Genomic DNA, 15,823 nt, shown 5'->3' with positions numbered 1-15,823 from the left:
ATGGGTGCTGGGGATAAAATAAGCACTACCGCTAAAAAAAAAAGAAAAAAAAAAAGAAAAAAGAAAAAAAAATATAACCAGGAGATTCCCTACCCTCCCCTTCACTGTTTTGATCACACAGCACTGTCTCTTGATGTGAAGGGCAGTGCTTGTCACTGGCCACCCGGGTGTTTTCCTATCTTCCTGGTGGTGGAAATTGAATAAAGATTGGTGCACTTTGTGTCTTTCACTGTGTCTCACACCTGCACACACACACCATGGGTGCTGGGGATAAAATAAGCACTACCGCACTTAGGCGGTAGTGTGGGTTTAAAAGAAAAAAAAAATATATAAACTGGAGAAAAAAATATAACCAGGAGATTCCCTACCCTCCCCTTCACTGTTTTGATCACACAGCACTGTCTCTTGATGTGAAGGGCAGTGCTTGTCACTGGCCACCCGGGTGTTTTCCTATCTTCCTGGTGGTGGAAATTGAATAAAGATTGGTGCACTTTGTGTCTTTCACTGTGTCTCACACCTGCACACACACACCATGGGTGCTGGGGAAAAAATAAGCACTACCGCACTTAGGTGGTAGTGTGGGGGTTAAAGGGGAAAAAAGAAAAAAGAAAAAAAAAGAAAAAAAAAATAAAGCCAGAGGCACTGCCCTCTGATGTGAAGGGCAGTGTTTGTCACTGGCCACCCGGGTGTTTGCCTATTGTGAGTGTATGTAAGAAAAAAAAAGAAAAAAAAAATATAACCAGGAGATTCCCTACCCTCCCCTTCACTGTTTTGATCACACAGCACTGTCCCTTGATGTGAAGGGCAGTGCTTGTCACTGGCCACCCGGGTGTTTTCCTATCTTCCTGGTGGTGGAAATTGAATAAAGATTGGTGCACTTTGTGTCTTTCACTGTGTATCACACCTGCACACACACACCATGGGTGCTGGGGATAAAATAAGCACTACCGCACTTAGGTGGTAGTGTGGGGTTAAAAAAGAAAAGGAAAAAAAACAAGAAATAATAACCAGGAGAAAAAAAAAATGAAATGTGAAGTCCCAACTCTATTTTGAAAAAAAAAAATATAACCAGGAGATTAGCCAGAAGGCGGGTAGCCGTCCTCAGCGCTGTCACCCCGGGCAGGTACCGGGGCTGCCCCAGAGGTGGTCGAAAGGTGCTGAGGGTGGTTAGTGAAGCCGGAAGGTGGGTAGGCCGTCCTGACTGCTGTCACCCTGTGCGGGTACCGGGGCGGGCTGTCCTAGAGGTGGTCGAAAGGTGTGTCAGGGCGGACCGAGAACTGGAAGGGGCATGGGGTGGACCGAGAACCGGAAGGTGGGTAGGGGCGGGCTGCCTTAGAGTGGTCGGAAGGTGGGAGGGGCGGGGGCTTGCTGGGTCTGTATTGTCTGCACTTTTAGATTAGATTAGATTACTTTAGATTAGATTAGATTACTTTACAGTGTGGAAACAGGCCCTTCGGCCCAACAAGTCCACACCGACCCGCCGAAGCGCAACCCACCCATACCCCTACACATCTACCCCTTACCTAACACTACGGGCAATTTAGCATGGCCAATTCACCTGACCTGCACATCTTTGGACTGTGGGAGGAAACCGGAGCACCCGGAGGAAGCCCACGCAGACACGGGGAGAATGTGCAAACTCCACACAGTCAGTCGCCTGAGGCGGGAATTGAACCCGGGTCTCTGGCGCTGCGAGAGACGGTATGTATGTAACGGTATTGTCTAATGTATAAATGTCATTGTCACTGTCTTGTCATACGTGGAACTGGGATTTGAGGTTTGTCCTCATCTCCCTGTAAAATGGTTGAATGGTAGGGTTTGGGGCCTAGCTTTGCTGCTCCTCTCCCTTGTAACATTGCTGTCTCTTATGTACAGCTGTAAATGTTCTTTGTAAACTGTTTGTTTGTAATTTGTTTAATAAAATATATATATATATATAACCAGGAGATTAGCCAGAAGGCGGGTAGCCGTCCTCAGCGCTGTCACCCCGGGCAGGTACCGGAGCGGGCTGCCCCAGAGGTGGTAGAAAGGTGCTGAGGGTGGTTAGTGAAGCCGGAAGGTGGGTAGGCCGTCCTGACTGCTGTCACCCTGGGCGGGTACCGGGGCGGGCTGTCCTAGAGGTGGCCGAAAGGTGTGTCAGGGCGGACCGAGAACTGGAAGGGGCATGGGGTGGACCGAGAACCGGAAGGTGGGTAGGGGCAGGCTGCCTTAGAGTGGTCGGAAGGTGGGAGGGGTGGGGGCTTGCTGGGTCTGTATTGTCTGCACTTTTGTATGTAACGGTATTGTCTAATCTACAAATGTCATTGTCACTGTCTTGTCATACGTGGAACTGGGATTTGAGGTTTGTCCTCCTCTCCCTGTAAAATGGTTGAACGGTAGGGTTTGGGGCCTAGCTTTGCTGCTCCCCTCCCTTGTAAAATTGCTGTCTCTTGTGTACAGCTGTTAATGTTTTTTGTAAACTGTTTTGTAACATGTTTAATAAAATAAAAAAAAAAATAAACAGGGAAAAAAAAATATATAACCAGGAGATTATTGGGTGTGGGCGTTTGCACTCCCTTTTTGATTTCCTGAAAAACCTTCTCCTCTGTTTTTGGCTGCACTTCAGTCCCACGCTCCTGATCTTTGGGCACCCGGTACGGAGGAAGGAGGGCAGGTCTGAAGACCTCCTCGTGGGTCTGATCCTGGGCCTGGCCAAACTGGCCATTAACAGGTCCAGGCAGCGGGCCGTGGAGGGGGTCGTTAGGGCCGACTGCCTGCCCCTCTTCCGCGGTTATGTTAGAGCCCGGGTGCCCTTGGAGAAGGAGCACGCGGTGTCGACCAACACCCTGGAGTTGTTCAGGGAGAGGTGGGCGCCGCAGGGAGTGGAGTGCATCATTTCTCCCTCCAACTCTATTTTTATTTAGTCCCTACCCTCCCCTTCACTGTTTTGATCACACAGCACTGCCCTTTGATGTGAAGGGCAGTGTTTGTCACTGGCCACCCGAGTGTTTTCCTATCTTCCTGGTGGTGGAATTTGAATAAAGATTGGTGCACTTTGTGTCTTCCACTGTGTCTCACCCCTGCACACACACACCATGGGTGCTGGGGAAAAAATAAGCACTACCGCACTTAGGTGGTAGTGTGGGGTTAACAGAAAAAGAAAAAAATAGAAAGGGAAAAAAAAAGAAAAAAAAAGAGGAGTGTCTGATCACACAGCATTGCCCTTTGATGTGAAAGAAAAAAAAAATAACCAGGAGATTATTGGGTGTGGGCGTTTGCACTCCCTTTTTGATTTCCTTAAAAAACTTCTCCTCTGTTTTTGGCTGCACTTCAGTCCCACGCTCCTGATCTTTGGGCACCCGGTACGGAGGAGGGAGGGCAGGTCTGAAGACCTCCTCGTGGGTCTGCTCCTGGGCCTGGCCAAACTGGCCATAAACAGGTCCAGGCAGCGGGCCGTGGAGGGGGTCGTTAGGGCCGACTGCCTGCCCCTCTTCCGCGGTTATGTTAGAGCCCGGGTGTCCTTGGAGAAGGAGCAAGCGGTGTCCACCAACACGCTGGAGTTGTTCAGGGAGAGGTGGCGCCGCAGGGAGTGGAGTGCATTATTTCTCCCTCCAAATCTATTTTGATTTAGTCCCTACCCTCCCTTTTACTGTTTTGATCACACAGCACTGCCCTTTGAGGTGAAGGGCAGTGTTTGTCACTGGCCACTCGGGTGTTTTCCTATCTTCCTGGTGGTGGAATTTGAATAAAGATTCGTGCACTTTGTGTCTTTCACTTTGTCTCACACCTGCACACACACACCATGGGTGCTGGGGAAAAATAAGCACTACTGCAGGTAGTGTGGGGGTTAAATTTATAAAAAAAGGAACAGGGAAAAAAAATATAACCAGGACATCTCCCTCCAATTCTATTTGTTGTTTAATCCCTGCCCTACCTTCATTTGTTTGATCACTTAGGCATTGCCCTTTGTTGAGAATGGCATTGCTTGTCACTGGCCACTTGGGTGTTTCTTTTCTTCCTATTAGTGGAATGTGAATAAAGATTTCTGCAATTGCTATTCTTCATTGTGTCCTACACCTGCACACACACTACAGGGGTACTGGGGAATAAATATGTACTACTGCTATTCAGTGGTAGTGTGGAGGTTTTATAGATATAGATATATGTAACCAGGAGATTTTAATCTCCTTAGTTCAGGCAACTGACTCTGAGCTGGCTGGCTACAGTCAATGTACTGTGCACAAGTAAATAAAGGGTGACTTGGTGATGGTATACTGACCTATGTGCAGTTATTTCAATCACGAATACAAATGTCTTCATGTGTTACTTAAATGTACTTGCTTAAAACATCAATGTCCCCAGTTCTTAAGAGTGATCATTTACAGCAGGCAGCCTCCAAATTGACCAGCTGCGAGCCTACCATCTGAGAACAGCAGGAGGTGCTGTTGATGCTGCCATCCCATTCAGAGGGCAGAAGCTCTGAATCCTCAGCAAGCCCACTCAGAGAGATGACCACTGCTGAGGAACATCAGTGACCACAAGGTACCAACAGTAAAACAAAAATAAAAACTTCAGGGGGCTGAGAGTCAGGCAGAAAACCATCCCCAACCACGCTCGGGGTACTTTACACCACATTCCTTATTCCTTCAAGGAGCAAGCAGTTGAATTGGGTTAGAGAAGACAGGAACCATTTCATGGTAAATAAGGAAACAGGATTCTCCCAGGAAGCTGTAAGCAACATTGCCATCTGTTCTTCTCAGATATGCAGTAAGGTAAAGACATTGCTCTACATTCTGTGTTATACATCTTCACCAATGAATTGTCTGAAGGTATGGCAGCTGCAATTACATAGCTTGCAGTCTTTGGGATAGTCTGCCATTGTCAATGGGGAAGGTGGGGTATTGAATGGTTATCCCTGGCTTCCATTAACAGTTGTAGAGCAGGCCACAATGCACTTTCACCCAGTACCTTATGATAGCAGGTTACAAATGGATGATGCAAGCTACACTTCTAAGCAAATTTAAAGCCAAATTTTGACAGCCCTTGAAAGGTGCACTGTAACTAAAAAAACTCAAATGGAAATTACAATTTTAAGTTGAAATGTGGTTTTAGAAGCTAATGATGCATTCCAGACCCTACAGCACCCATAAGCTATGAAGACCTCAAGCTGTGAACACCACACACCCCAGTGTGAGCTGTGTAGTCACACTGCTCAAATGGGAATTGAAGGTAGAGGCTGAAAATTGATTTATCTCTGGACACCTTATTCCTGGAGTGGCCCCTCAGTTAGCCATACATTCCAAACAACAATTTCACTCCCTTTCAGAAAAGATAATACTTATTCCTTTTACTTTGGTTGTAGCCTTCTCAAAATCAAATGCTCATTGCAAATTTAACTTTTGAATCAAGGTGCTGACAGAATTTGCAACTGTTGTAGTTCCAGTCTCTCTCTTTGAACCAGGAATACCCTTCCCATTTTTCAATCCCTATTTTTCCAATGACCTTTCAGAGAATGTTAAGTGATGATTTGAGACAACAGTTTAAAATAATGAGTCTACGCAGTAGATAGAGATAAATTGTTTGCATTGGCAGCTGAAATCCAAAATCAGAGGACAAAGATTTAAGTTAATTGACAAAAGAACAAAAGACTGCATGAGAAACATTTTCTTAAAAACAAATGGTAAGGAACTGGAATACACTGACTGAGAGAGTGGCAGAGACAAATGGGGCTTTCAAAAGGGCAAAGAACCTGAAGATTTAAAAATGGGCAGGCTACAGGGAAAATGGCAGAAGCCTTTTTTACATCCAGAAGTAGCACAACAATGGCTCACCAAGGCTTCTCCAACAGCATGTCTCAAACCTCCTACTTCTACCATCTCAAAGCATAAGAAAACAGTTCACCAACAATGTCTCCTGCAATTAGAGATGGGCAATAAATGCTGTCCAGCAGGCAATTCCATGGATGAATAAAAATAAAAAAAAGGACAAGTTATACAGTTCTTGCAAAGAGTTGTTACCATCTCTGTGCTGTAACTATTCAACGATGGAATAAGCCAGTTATACAGACTAACTAGGATTTCTTAGGCTGAAGTAACTACTAGAATTGAGAAGAGACCTTGGATGACAGTTCCTCAGGTCTGCCACTCACCCAGATGCCCTGCTGAAGGGCCCATGGTGCTACACTGAGGTGAGTTCTCTAAAGGACAGCAGGATGAGCATAACCTCTCCAACTAAGCAGGAGTGGATGAAAAAAAATGGAGCACATTCAACAGAGGGAGTATAGTCCCTCCAACATGGAAGAGGTGGGTACTGCAGATGCTGGAGATTAGAGTCAAGTTTAGAATGGTGCTAGAAAAGCACAGCAGGTCAGGCAGCATCTGTGGAGCAGGAAAATCGATGTTTTGGTCAAAATGAATCTGATGAAGCTTTTCCTGCTCCTCGGATGCTACCTGACCTGCTGTGCTTTCCCTCCAACATGGAGTTAGGTGCCAGAGGAGAATATAGGTCCCAGAAATTAACACTGGTTTTAATCCTTACATTTTCTGGGTAACTATCCCTAAAATAAATCAGAATCTTCCAAAGCTCTGACTTGAGCTCAGAGGTAGAGAAGTTTAATGAGGGTTCCAGACTTGCTGTCAGAAGTTTAAACAACTCAAGTAATTTCCTCATTGTCAGTATACCAAGACTTCTAGGAGATCCCAAGGCACATCTTTCATGCTACATCTAGTCTCCATCTTTCCACAGAATGGACGATCTAAACCTGTATCTCTTTATCTCACGTCGAATCCTCTCGGTGCCCTAAACTTCTAATTTAAACTTAAAATAACACTTTCAAAAAAATGACTTAATGATGAACAAGAGCATACACAGAAATGTTAAAATTATATATTGGCAAAAGAAGCAATTGAGACAAAAAGTAATATTTTTACACAGAGGAAGTTTATGATCTTGAATGTTTTGCCTGAAAGTGTGGCAGAGGAAAATTACATTGTGGCCTACAAAAGAGAACTGAATAATTATTGGAAGAGAAAGAATTTGCAGAGCTATGGTTAAAAACACAGGGCAGTGGGACTAGGGGAATTGTTTGTGCAAAAAGCTGGTGTTGTAACCATTTTATGATTCAACATAGAATGGTTTTTAAACCTACCTTTCCAGATAATTCAAGAGTCTTTTCTACTTCCTCGTTGGTTAGAGTATCCTGAGATCTGTCTGGAACCTCCAAAGACGTTTGTCTGGAAGGTGTCAGTTCCAGTGCTGAAGTAAGTGCTGACGCAGATTTTGACCTTTCCTCTGTTTCTGGGGGTATCATTGGACTTAGCACAGGGCTGCCCGAAGCCTTTATGGTTCCTTCCTCCTTTTGGATTTTCTGTTTGATTTCCCTTAAAGATTCAATCTGAACATCAGAATGATTAATTGTAGATAAATTGTTTAACACTTAAAAGACAATTTCATGAATAGTTGGAAATCCTTGCACAGTTCATAACATAAATTTTGAAAGATGCACTGAAGAGGCAGCTAGAGACTAAAGCTGAACAATTGCCCTCTCAATGTTCACTTTCAATTTCATGGTTTCAATTTTAGTCCGACACTTCTTTATTGAAGGATCTTTTAATTTAATGTATTAATTTCTCCCCCAACTATTTCATAAATCATTTTAGAACATACCATTAATTCCTTAAGAAAATGAAACTCTCTTTAGCCACCTTCTAAGATGCATTCAATATACAGATAAAGATTTTTCCCATAACGATAGTGTGTGCAATTCTTCCCTCTCTGGACATTGTGAGAAGAGTAACAGGAAGAGAAAACAGAATTGCCCAGGAGAGAAACTTAACCACTTCTTTCCATCTGAGCAATTCTGTGTTCAAACAGAGGGTCAATAGACAACTTACTTGACTTGCTAGCAAATAAAACCCATGGCCACTGAAAAGGCCTTAACTCACCACCTTCTTGACCACCTACACCTCAGTGAGAAAGTTTCTTGACTGGGAAACTGCCTGCAAAGTTGGAGGGGTGGCTTCAAATTGCCCCAACCAGGACAGGCAGGAGGCCATACTGAAGTGGCGACGGTGAACAAGTGGATGGTTTCTGTAGGCAATTAACTTAGTCTTGCCTCTGACACTAATGATCCCATTTCACCATCCTCCCCCGCAATTCATAAGAAGGAAAGCTCTTTGTTCCTTTACCCCTTTAGCCATAGGCTTTGAACAGGGGACTTCAGCAACCAGGAGCTAGCAGTTTCTGGGCCACTCGCTCATCTGCCGGCTCTTAATGAGCTGTATGGTGGCTGGTCTAGTGAGTTTTCTTGCCAGTGGAGGTAACATGTTAGTTCTTTATGCTCACCATCATACTTAGAAAATATACAGGAAAATTCTACCCAAAAGGAACAAGAGTAAATTATCTAACTCGTTGCATCTGTTCCACCTTTTGTAAAGAGATCACGATTGATCTGCAACTTAACTCTGTGTTCTAGTCTTGTCCCCATATCTCTTAGCATTTTATGGATAACAAAAGTGTAATCAATTTCAAATTTAAAATTCACAATCTCATAACATTGTAGAAACACTGACATTTTCAAACAACAGTTCCAATGCCTCAACAGCTTGAGGAAGCCCAGCAATAATCGATCCAAATTCTGATCGATTGAACCTTGCTCTAGTGCAGTCGCAGCCATTGCCATCATGATTACATGAGCACCTCAGAGAGAGCTGCTCCAAGTAGCTCATGACATTCTGAGTCTCCTCAAAATTTCTCCAAGTCACTGCTGCTCTATAATTCCCCACTTTCTCATGCTCATGCTCCAGATCATCACAACATCCTCTTGGCCAAAATTCTGAAATGAAAGACCTCACACACAAAAAAAACTCATAATACCTCAGCAGTCTTTTAAGGAGGTCCAAGGCAACATTAAGGACTGCAGGCTAATTTTAACCTTAGCTAACGTCACATGCAGCTCTGCCCCTGCAGGACATGCAGCCAGTCAGCATTTAAGCTGGTCTGTAACAGCAAGCAGGAGATGATCAAGCAGCACAAAGTTTTCATGCTGTCTGTATCATTTCGATAGTGTAGGTAATCACATCATGTCACAAATGACCACAAGCAAGTCACATGCAATTTTTAGCCTAAAATTCCAAAGATCCACTTTCTAGATTCCCTCAATGCCATAGGATGCCATTTGAACCACTCTACACACTATTTAATCTATTAAGAATCATTTTTATTCACCTTTTGAATCTCCTTCCCCCATCTATGGGGCACATAACCGACTGACGTGACCTGACTGAAACATAATCTTACTAGGTATAGGATCACAATAAAATCCCATATATCAACAATATGTTTATAAAATCCGGCCATGCAATTTGTGAATGTTTGTCAGTTTTACTGTCACCTTTCATAAACTATGGATTATTCCTTCATTTTTAAATTGAAAATAAAATGCTATCAAACAACTGTATTTGTTTTATATAAGAAAATATGCCGTTAAATAGTACCTTGTCTCTGTGCTTTCGAGGTGTCCACTGAGAATCTGTCAGTGAAGCCTTCCCTTCAGATTGCAGCGATACCATATCACTCTCCTCTTTCTGCTCAGCTGTGATTTTCATCATCTCCTTTAAAATAAAGCATTTTTTTGACTGACCAGTATTTTAAAATTAATCTGATGTGCATACCTATAATGTAACAATAGTTTTTCAGATACCAAACACTAGAGGGCAGAAATGTCCCTGTCACTAATGCTCAAGATTTATGAAAATACTATTTCTGGATTAATTAAAAATTGAAGTTTATTTTCAATTCTTAAACCTCAGATGTGTATTTAAACACATGAAAATTAAGTTACAGAAATGGCAATCCAGAAACACTTAATTAAAGATCATGCAAAAGCAAAAACGTTAGATGCTTGCAGGAATATTCTGATTGATGTGTACCTGGCTGAAGTACACAGAGTGAGTACAACATGCCATCGCCCAATTCCTTCTTTGACCTTGGAGGTCCTATTACCAGCCACTCTGATATGAGTAAGGGCCCCTGATAGCCTGCCACAACTCACCAGTCAACCTCCTCAATCTCGCTTTCCTCTCCCACATCCCATCTCCACCAAAACCACCAGTTCCTCCACTACATCAGCGCTATTTGAAGTAATCTACATTGCACATTCAAGGTGAGGTGCTTTTGTCTTTCATTTATTGTTATAGAGTGAGTAAAAATATCATATACTGTTTTGTTGGAGGGCCTCGCAAAGATTGTTGGATTGAGAAGGAGGTTGTTGGTCACTTTTAAAGGAATTCAGTGAAGTTTAAAGACCTATGAGCAAGGATATGTCTGGAGCTCATACTTATAATTCCTCTTGGGTTTCAACAGGACACAGATTGCAAAGGGGAACCTCTGCACTAAGGGAAGAAGAGAGCTCTCAAAAGAAGACCATAGTCCTCAAAATATTCAAAGAACATTTTTTTTTACTCCAGCATCAGCCAGCAGCATTTTCTGAGGCACCTAGCTGCAACTTTCACAAACCAGATCTCTAGTCACAGAGTACGGTGAGAATGGCGCTGCCAACTCCGTTGAAAGTTACCACATCTCTCAATTTTCATGCAGTTCAGTGACATTGTCAACATCACAGGGCTGTTACAGCACAGAACGAAGGCATAAAATTCATTGTTTCCATGCCAGCGCTCCGATTGAGCAATTCAAATAACACCATTCCCCTGCTTTCTTCCTGTATCCTTGCATAATCTTCCTTTTTAGAAAATAATCCAAACTAGCCCATGCCACACTCTCAGGCAACACTTTCCAGATCTAAGCCCGCTTTCTGAATAAAAACATTCCGTCTTTTATCTTCATTGCTTCTTTTACCAATGATCTTAAACCTACATCCTCCTGATCGCAATCCCTCCACCAATGAGGACTTTAATTTCCCAATCTATGCTGGCTGGACTCCTGATTTTGAACACCTCTGGCAAATCTCCTCTGAACCTTTTCTTCTTTAAGGAAATAAGTCCCAGCTTTTCCAATTTATCTATATTATGCAAGTTCTTCATTCCTGGATCCAAAAGTAAAACACTGCAGATGCTGGAAATTTGAAATAAGAGCGGAGAAAGCTGAAAATTTTCAACAGGTCAGGCAATATCTGTGGAGAGAAATTGAGTTAATGTTTCACATCTGCTTCAGAATTCTATAGATGCAGCATGGCCTGTTGAAATTTCAGTTTGTTTTGTTCTTTTTTTCAACTCTTGGAACGACTCTCATGAATCTTTTCAGCATCCTTCCTACACCTTTATATCTTTTCTAGCTTGTTGTGACTGAAGCTGGACTAAACCAGTATTTTATATAAACGTAACAAAACCTCTATGCTTTTGTAGCTCATGCCCCTATTAATAAAGCTGAGGATCATGTATGATTTGTTAATCATGATTGACCAAAGTCTTTTATATAAATAGCCATTTTTTTTTCTTTTATGCAATAAGTGTATCTTCTTTAACTAAAAGCAATTTGACAGTTTTGAGTACATACATTAAATAACCAACTACAACAGTAACCAAATTGCAAATTTAAAACATATGGTTGATCAAGCAAAGTTTCAATCTGGAATGAAACTTGTTGGGTGTTTTCATCAGCTGCAATCATAACAATAGCATCAGCATTACACTCATCAATCCTTTCGTTTGCCTCTTCAAAATAGATCCCTTTAAAGAGTTAAACAAGATTTGATCTTAACATTCTGACTTTCCTCAATTAACCGACATTTGCCCAAGTGATTTGTCATGAATTATTGTTTTTAGAAGCTTCCCCACCGTCAGAGTTAAATTGACTGGCCTGTAATTGCTGGGCTTACCTGCACACCGTTTTGGGAACAAGAGTGTAACATTTATAATACACATGTCTTCTCACATCATTCCCAAATCTAAGGAAAACTGGAAAATTATGACCTTTGCAATTTCCTCTTCACTTTCCTCAGTATCCCTGAATGCTCTGGATGGGGTCCTGGTGTTTTATTAGTTTAAAATATAGACATCTGTCCAAGATCTCCTCCTTATCACTTTTAAACCCTTCAATTTAAGGACCAAAATCTGCCGTCCTCACCTGTCTAACTATATGTGGCTCCAGACTCATGGCAAGGTGGCTGACTCTATATGCTCTCTGAAATGGCCCCACAAGCCATTCATCTCAAAGGCATTTATGGAATAGAAAACAAAATTTGGCCTTTCCAACAATGTCCACGTCGCATGAAAGAATAAAGTAAAATTATCTCAATCATTTCACCTTTTAAATATGACCTGGATAAGATTTTCTTCCTTGATAAGGGCAGATGCAAAGTATTCCTGTAATACCTGATAGGTCCATGTGTAAATCCACTGTTTGGTCCTTCTACTATTTATGTGCAACATTCCCTCTAAGCTGTACAGTTGTGTGCATGCACAGCTACTCCAATTCTGACTCGCTGCTGTGCCCAGATCTTGGAGGCTATTACCTATTTCTTTATTTTTCTACTATTCTTTGAAGTAATGCTTAAATTTTTAACTCACATTTCTCTTACTATTTTAAACCTTTTTTTGTACTTAGGTACCTAAACATCAGTGAATGCCCATTATCCTGGCAGCAGCTAGGATACTTTTGTTCTGCGCAGTCAATCATTCTCACCATGTTTGATGCATCATAATGAACCAGAGATGTCCACTCAGTTGCTGCTGCTACCTGCTTTATCTAAGCTCATGACAACCCTCCACCAGACAACCACAAATGCTCATTCAGAGCCATGTTCCCATCGAAGCAAAGGCTTTTTTTTGCGGGGGTGAGGGGGGGGGGGGGGGTGCAGTGTCCAGCAATACCCACCAAAGAATGGCTTCAAATTTATGATGACCTGCTGTGTTCGACACAACTTGGTTCGCATATGGGATTTGAGTACCTTAGTACCTAAGATGGTGCCATCTGTGGCGACATTATACACTTTTCACTGTACTCCTGTACTCACTGTACCCCTGTACTCCTGTACTCACTGTACTCCTGTACTCCTGTACTTCTGTACTCCTGTACTTCTGTACCCCTGTACTCCTGTACTCACTGTACTCCTGTACTCCTGTACTTCTGTACTCACTGTACTTCTGTACCCCTGTACTCCTGTACTCACTGTACTCCTGTACTCCTGTACTCCTGTACTTCTGTACTTCTGTACCCCAGTACTTTTGTACTCCTGTACTCCTGTAATTCTGTACTCCTGTACTCATGTACTTCTGTACTCCTGTACCCCTGTACTCCTGTACTCACTGTACTCCTGTACTTCTGTACTCCTGTACCCCTGTACTCCTGTACCCCTGTACTTCTGTACTCCTGTACGCCTGTACCCCTGTACTCCTGTACTCCTGTACCCCTGTACTCCTGTACCCCTGTACTCCTGTACTCACTGTACTCCTATACTCATTGTACTCCTGTACTCACTGTACTTCTGTACTCCTGTACTCCTGTACGTCTGTACTCCTGTACCCTTGTACTTCTGTACTCCTGTACCCCTGCACTCCTGTACTCCTGTACTTCGGTACTCCTGTACTCCTGTACTCCTGTATGTCTGTACTCCTGTACCCATGTACTTCTGTACTCCTGTACTCCTGTACCCCTGTACTCTTGTACTCCTGTACTCCTGTACTTCTGTACCCCTGTACTACTGTACTCCTGTACTACTGTACTACTGTACCCCTGTACTCTTGTACCCCTGTACTCCTGTACTTCTGTACCCCTGTACTCCTGAACTCCTGTACTCCTGTACGTCTGTACCCCTGTACTCCTGTACTCCTGTACTACTGTACTCCTGTACTTCTGTACCCCTGTACTACTGTACTCCTGTACTACTGTACTACTGTACTCCTGTACTTCTGTACTCCTGTACTTTTGTACCCTGTACTCCTGTACTCCTGTACTTCTATACTCCTGTACCTCTGTACTCCTGTACTTTTATACTCCTGTACTCCTGTAGGTCTGTACTCCTGTACCCCTGTACTTCTGTACTCCTGTACTCCTGTACTCATGTATTCCTGTACTCCCGTATTCCTGTACCCCTGTACTTCTGTACTTCTGTACTCCTGTACTCACTGTACTCACTGTACTCACTGTACTTCTGTACGTCTGTACTCCCGTACTCCTGTACTTCTGTACTTCTGTACTCCTGTACTTCTGTACCCCTGTACTCCTGTACTCCTGTACTCCTGTACCCCTATACTCCTGTACTCCTGTACTTTTGTACTCCTGTACTCCTGTACATTTGTACTCCTGTACTTCTGTACTCCTGTACTCCTGTACTTCTGTACTCCTGTACTCCTGTACCCCTGTACTCTTGTACTCCTGTACTCCTGTACCCATGTACTCCTGTATTCCTGTACTCCTGTATTCACTGTACTCCTGTACTCACTGTACTTCTGTACTCCTGTACTCCTGTACATCTGTACTCCTGTACCCCTGTACTTCTGTACTCCTGTACTCCTGTACTCCTGTACTCTTGTACCCTTGTACTTTTATACTCCTGTACCCCTGTACTCCTGTACCCCTGTACTCCTGTACCCCTGTACTCCTGTACTTCTGTACCCCTGTACTCCTATACTCCTGTACTTCTGTACTCCTGTACCCCTGTACTCCTGTACTCCTGTACCCATGTACTCCTGTATTCCTGTACTCCTGTACTCACTGTACTCCTGTACTCACTGTACTCCTGTACTCCTGTACCCATGTACTCCTGTACCCCTGTACTTCTGTACTCCTGTACTCTTGTACCCCTGTACTTTTATACTCCTGTACTCCTGTACTCCTGTATTCCTCTACTTCTGTACCCCTGTACTCCTGTACCCCTGTACTCCTGTACCCCTGTACTCCTGTACTCCTGTACTTCTGTACCCCTGTACTCCTGTACCCCTGTACTCCTGTACCCCTGTACTCCTGTACTTCTGTACCCCTTTACTCCTATACCCCTGTACTTCTGTACTCCTGTACCCCTGTACTCCTGTACTCCTGTACCCATGTACTCCTGTATTCCTGTACTCCTGTACTCACTGTACTCCTGTACTCACTGTACTTCTGTACTCATGTACCCATGTACTCCTGTACCCCTGTACTTCTGTACTCCTGTACCCCTGTACTCCTGTACTCCTGTACCCATGTACTCCTGTATTCCTGTACTCCTGTACTCACTGTACTCCTGTACTCACTGTACTTCTGTACTCCTGTACTCCTGTACCCATGTACTCCTGTACCCCTGTACTTCTGTACTCCTGTACTCTTGTACCCCTGTACTTTTATACTCCTGTACTCCTGTATTCCTCTACTCCTGTACCCCTGTACTCCTGTACCCCTGTACTCCTGTACTCCTGTACTTCTGTACCCCTGTACTCCTGCACTTCTGTACTCCTGTACTCCTGCACTTCTGTACTCCTGTACCCCTGTACCCCTGTACCCCTGTACTCCTGTACTCCTGTACCCTTGTATTTCTGCACTCCTGTACTCCTGTACTTCTGTACTCCTGTACTCCTGTATTCCTGTACTCCCGTACTCCTGTACCCCTGTACTTCTGTACTCCTGTACTCACTGTACTCCTGTACCCCTGTACTCCTTTACTCCTGTACTCCTGTACCCCTGTACTTCTGTACTTCCATACTTGAGTTCACGTGACAATAAAATCTAAAATCTAAATCTAATCAATTTGCATATAACAAACTTCAAAAGGGCAAAGAACGAAGAACAGTAACAGGTCCTTCAGCTCATCAAGACCACGCCAACACATGATGCCTTTCTAAGCTAAAAATATTTTTGCCTCTACGCAGTCTGTTTCCTGCCTATGCACATTTCTGTCAAGATGCCTCTTAAA

General features: G+C 43.4%; 1 protein-coding gene across 1 annotated transcript in view; it reads right to left on the bottom strand.

The window, feature by feature from the left end:
- Positions 1 to 15,823, bottom strand: part of ttc6 (tetratricopeptide repeat domain 6) — a 228,555-nt gene that overhangs the window by 188,685 nt on the left and 24,047 nt on the right. Inside the window, exons 2-3 of the mRNA XM_043698490.2 lie at positions 9,474 to 9,590; positions 7,127 to 7,372 (exon numbers count right to left, since the gene is read on the bottom strand). Of these exons, the coding sequence (XP_043554425.2) occupies positions 7,127 to 7,372; positions 9,474 to 9,590 (363 nt within the window). The remainder of the gene's footprint in view (positions 1 to 7,126; positions 7,373 to 9,473; positions 9,591 to 15,823) is intronic.

This window comes from Chiloscyllium plagiosum, unplaced genomic scaffold, assembly GCF_037043375.1.
Source record: "Chiloscyllium plagiosum isolate Xiang-an unplaced genomic scaffold, Cpla_swu_hap1 HiC_scaffold_8, whole genome shotgun sequence".
Lineage (NCBI taxonomy): Eukaryota > Metazoa > Chordata > Chondrichthyes > Orectolobiformes > Hemiscylliidae > Chiloscyllium > Chiloscyllium plagiosum.
Note: the sequence above shows the minus strand (reverse complement) of the source record. Positions and strands in the feature narration are given on the sequence as shown.